The sequence below is a fragment of the Solanum verrucosum genome, unplaced genomic scaffold (genome assembly GCF_900185275.1).
Source record: "Solanum verrucosum unplaced genomic scaffold, falcon-dt-bn FXZP01001320.1, whole genome shotgun sequence".
NCBI lineage: Eukaryota > Viridiplantae > Streptophyta > Magnoliopsida > Solanales > Solanaceae > Solanum > Solanum verrucosum.
Window position 1 is genome coordinate 83,526 of NW_026019919.1, and position 4,850 is coordinate 88,375.

The following is a 4,850-nucleotide window of genomic DNA, read 5'->3' on the forward strand; positions in this document are numbered from 1 at the left end:
TCATGACCATGGCTACACCCCTGAAGAGGCCCTTAAAATTCCAAGTTCTTATCCCCAGACTCATCAATATAGTTCCCCTTTCAAAATTGAGAAAACAATTAAGAATGAGGAGCATGAAGAAATGGCTAAGAAAATGAAGAGTTTGGAACAGAGTATAAGAGATATGCAAGGACTAGGGGGCTACAAAGGCATCTCATTCAGTGATTTGTGCATGTTTCCCCACGTCCATTTGCTTACTGGTTTTGAAACCCCGAAGTTTGAGAAATATGATGGTCACGGAGACCCCGTAGCTCATTTGAAGAGATATTGCAATCAATTGAAAGGTGCAGAGGGCAAAGAAGAGTTGCTCATGGCCTATTTTGGGGAAAGTCTAGTAGGAATTGCGTCTGAATGGTTCATAGATCAGGATATAACCAACTGGCATACGTGGGATGATTTGGCTTGATGTTTTGTGCAACAATTCCAATATAACATTGATATTGTGCTAGACCGCTCCTCACTTGCTAACATGAGGAAGAAAACCACGGAAATTTTTTGTGAATATGCCGTTAGATGGAGGGAGCAAGCTGCTAGGGTTAAACCATCAATGAAGGAATCAGAGATGATTGATGTTTTTCTCCAAGCCCAAGAACCTGATTACTTTCATTACTTGCTTTCTTCCGTCGGGAAGACCTTCGCCGAAGTTATCAAGATTGGGGAAATGGTGGAAAATGGCATCAAGTCTGGGAAGATCGTAAGCCAAGCTGCTTTAAAAGCCACAACACAAGCGCTTCAAAATGGTTCTGGAAATATTGGAGGGAAGAAAAGAAGGGAAGATGTAGCCACCGTTGTATCAACACCTCGAACCTATGCCCAAGATAATCATACACAACACTACTTTTCTCCCCAAATTCCACAATATCCTGTCCCATATCCTCAATATCCCATTTTTAGCGCACAACTAAATGTTCTCCCTTCTTATCCGCAATGGCGTGCACCACTTCCTCAAAATCATCCATCACCCCCACAAATTCACCAAAATACAACTAGAATTCCTTTTCGTCCTAGAAAAGAATACAAGAAGGGAAATGGAGCTAAGGATGAGTTCACCCCTATTGAAGAATCATATGCTAGCTTGTTTCAAATATTAAGAACGTTGAATGTTTTGAGTCCTATTGAAAGAAAGATGTCGAATCCTCCTCCGAGAAATCTTGATTATTCCCAGCACTGCGCATATTGTTCTGATGCCCCAGGGCACAACATAGAAAGATGCTGGTACTTGAAAAAGGCAATTCAATATTTGATCAATACTCGTCGAATTATAGTTGAAAGCCCAAATGGACCGAAAATCAATCAAAATCCACTGCCCAGACATACTGAAACAAACATGTTAGAGATGATGAATGACCACGAAGAAGTTGCAGTCCCATACAAGCCAATCCTTAAGGTTGAAACTGGCATGGAAAGTTCAGCAAATGTCGTTGACTTAACAAAAATGATGCCTTCAGGGGCGGAAAGTACGTCTGAAAAGTTAACCCCATCAAGCGCACCCATCCTAACTGTAAAAGGAGCACTTGAAGATGTTTGGGCAAGTCAAAGAGAGGCAAGATTGGTTGTTCCAAGAGGGCCAGACAAGCCTATCTTGATCGTGCAAGGAGCCTATATTCCACCTGTGATCATTAGGCCAGTGTCCCAACTTCCAATGACTAATCCCAAGGCTGTCCCTTGGAATTATGAGCCTACCGTCGTGACATACAACGGGAAAGAAATCAATGAAGAAGTAGATGAAATAGGAGGAATGACTCATTCGGGAAGATGTTATGCCCCGACTGAATTAAGGAAATGTAAAAATGACAAATGCAAGTTAAATGTCCAGTCACTGAAGGGGAGGCAGAGGAGTTCTTAAGAAAGATGAAATTGTCAGACTACTCCATTGTGGAACAGTTAAGGAAAACTCCAGCCCAAATCTTTTTGTTGTCATTGTTAATACATTCAGATGAACATCGTAAAGATGTAATGAAGATTCTGAATGAAGCACATGTTCCTAATGAAGTTACAGTGAGTCAGTTAGAGAAGATTGCTGGGAGAATCTTTGAGGTAAATCGCATCACCTTTTCAGATGATGAACTACCAGTGGAAGGTACGGGACATAACCAAGGCCTCCATATCACTGTAAAGTGTGAGCTTTCATATGTCACTCGAGTTCTCATTGACGGAGGTTCTGGGGCAAATATTTGTCCATTGTCAACTCTACAAAAATTGAATGTTAATGTTGAAAGGGTACGACCTAACAACGTATGTGTTAGGGCGTTTGATGGGTCCAAAACAGATGTCATTGGGGAGATAGAGCTCATACTAAAAATAGGGCCTGTCGATTTCTCCGTGAATTTTCAAGTGCTGAATATTAATGCATCCTACAATCTGTTGTTGGGAAGACCATTGGTGCATAGGGCTGGGGCAGTCCCCTCTACGTTGCATCAAATGGTTAAGTTTGAATACGATCAACAAGAAGTGATTGTTCATGGTGAGGGGGATCTGTCAGTCTACAAGGACTCTTCCCTCCCTTTTATCAAGGCAAATAATGAGAATGAGGCACTGGTTTATCAAGCTTTTGAGGTAGTGGTTGTTGAGCATATCCTCGAGGGGAATCTCATTTCAAAACCACAACTACCCATGGCATCTGTGATGATGGTAAATGAAATGCTGAAGCATGGGTTTGAACCAGGTAAAGGCTTGGGGATCTTCTTGCAAGGGATAGCTTATCGAGTGACTCCACGAAAGAGTCTAGGTACTTTTGGCTTAGGATACAAGCCTAGAGTCGAGGAAAAAATGAAGGCCAAGAAGCAGAAGAGAGATGTATGGTCACTTACTAAGCCTATACCACTCATATACAAAACTTTCCTCAAAGCCCGCACAATAGCATCTTCTGAGTCACCACTCCCAGAGCTAGTGTTGGAGGTTCACGAAGAATTGATCAACTATTTTCAAGATTTATTCGTCGAGGCTGATGTGATTGAACTCGAAGAAGGCACTAGCGACAGAGATGTGCAATTCATTGGTCCTGATGTCCAGCTGAACAATTGGGAGGCCACTCCTCTCCCCATTAAGAATGAGTCTTGGTAGTCTGTCTTGTTTTTCTTTTTGTCATTCGATTTATTCAAGGGTTGTAATTCGGATTTTGTGTCATCATTTTATTTCAAACTCACTATTTTCCTTTTCAATAGGATGTAATTGTGTTTTTATTTCAGTCTTAATATTTATTTATTTTTCTTCAATACAGTTCTTTCTATGCCAATTCTAGTGATATGACATGCATGCAGAATTTTTCATCGGATCTGAAAATCCAATCTAATCTTCGACCTAATCCTGAAATAATAAGTCAAGAAATCGAATATGATGAAGATGAAGTATTTGAAGAAGTAAGCAGGGATTTCAAATCTTTTGAGAATAAATCAAACCCAAACATGAGTGAAACTGAGACGATAAATTTAGGGGATCATGAAAATATAAAGAGACTAAGATAAGCGTACATGCTCGACATCAAAAGGAAGATATAATTCAGGCTCTGTTTGATTACAAGGATGTTTTTGCGTCATCTTATGATAACATGCCTGGATTAAGCACTGACATAGTGGTTCACGAGTTGCCGATTGATCCTAAGTTCCCTCCAGTAAAGCAGAAGTTGAGAAAGCTTAAAACTGACATGAGTGTAAGAATTAAAGAGGAAATCACAAAACAACTTGAGGCCAAAGTTATTCGAGTCGCTCAATATCCTTCTTGGTTAGCTAACATCGTACCTGTCCCTAAGAAAGACGGCAAAGTGCGAATGTGTGTTGATTATCGTGATTTGAACAAAGCAAGTCCAAAAGATGATTTTCCTTTGCCCAACATTCATATTTTGTTGGATAATTGTGCTAAACATGAGGTTGCATCTTTTGTGGATTGCTATACGGGTTACCATCAGATTATTATGGATGATGAAGATGCAGAAAAAACGTCTTTTATCACTCCATAGGGTACATATTGTTATCGGGTTATGCCTTTTCGATTAAAAAATGCTGGTGCAACTTATATGAGGGCAATGACAACCATGTTTCATGATATGATGCATAAAGAAATCGAAGTTTATGTGGATGATGTGGTCATTAAATCAAAAAAGCAGTCAAAGCCAAATTTTCTCCAAATTGGAAAGGACCATTCATTGTAAAGAATGTATTATCCAATGGTGCTCTTTACTTAGCAGATATGGAAGGCAAAATGACAGAAATGGTCATCAATGCTGATGCTGTGAACAGATATTATATATGATGTGATTTTTCGGTATTAGAAACCCTTATGTTTGGACTTGACATTTCAAAGGTTGATCTAATGGAAATTCTTAGTTCTGTGTCTAAGTATTAATTCATATGTTGTCACCCTTGTTGAGAGTTAATTTACTTCCTTGGTTCTTCTGCTTCATTGGCTCTTCCATAAAATAAAATAAAAATTAAAAAAAAAGAAAATCAATCGACATGAACAACGTTTGACCTGATTCTTGTTTCAACAAGATACGTAGGCAACCCTGTCGTTGTGTTCGGTCTAACCAAACAAAAAATCCAAAATTCCATATTTGTAAAAAACTGGGGCAAAGGTCATTTTTTTTATATTTTTTATTTTATGTTTTATTATTTCTATCCCAAAGCTAAAGTCGATCCCATCATTTAAATTCGTATTTGAGACTTCATCTTATCATTTCTTTCTAACCTTGTACAAAAGTTGGATAAAGACCTTTGGATCAACCTTTGAAGTGTCAAGAGTACGTATGTTAAGAGTACAAATGATGAAACCATGAGAGAGTCTTATCGGTGAAAATCCTAACTGGGCATCATAAG

General features: G+C 39.1%; 2 protein-coding genes across 2 annotated transcripts; both read left to right on the forward strand.

Moving 5' to 3' along the window:
• Positions 1–508: 508 nt before the first annotated feature.
• Positions 509–1,885, forward strand: LOC125823275 (uncharacterized). The gene has a single exon (XM_049502668.1). The coding sequence runs from the start codon at positions 509–511 to the stop codon at positions 1,883–1,885; it is 1,377 nt and encodes a 458-aa protein (XP_049358625.1).
• Positions 1,886–1,890: 5 nt separating this feature from the next.
• On the forward strand, positions 1,891–3,994 carry LOC125823282 (uncharacterized). Its single transcript, XM_049502675.1, has 3 exons — positions 1,891–3,098; positions 3,260–3,398; positions 3,527–3,994. The coding sequence occupies exons 1-3, from the start codon at positions 1,891–1,893 to the stop codon at positions 3,992–3,994; spliced, it is 1,815 nt and encodes a 604-aa protein (XP_049358632.1).
• Positions 3,995–4,850: the final 856 nt, after the last annotated feature.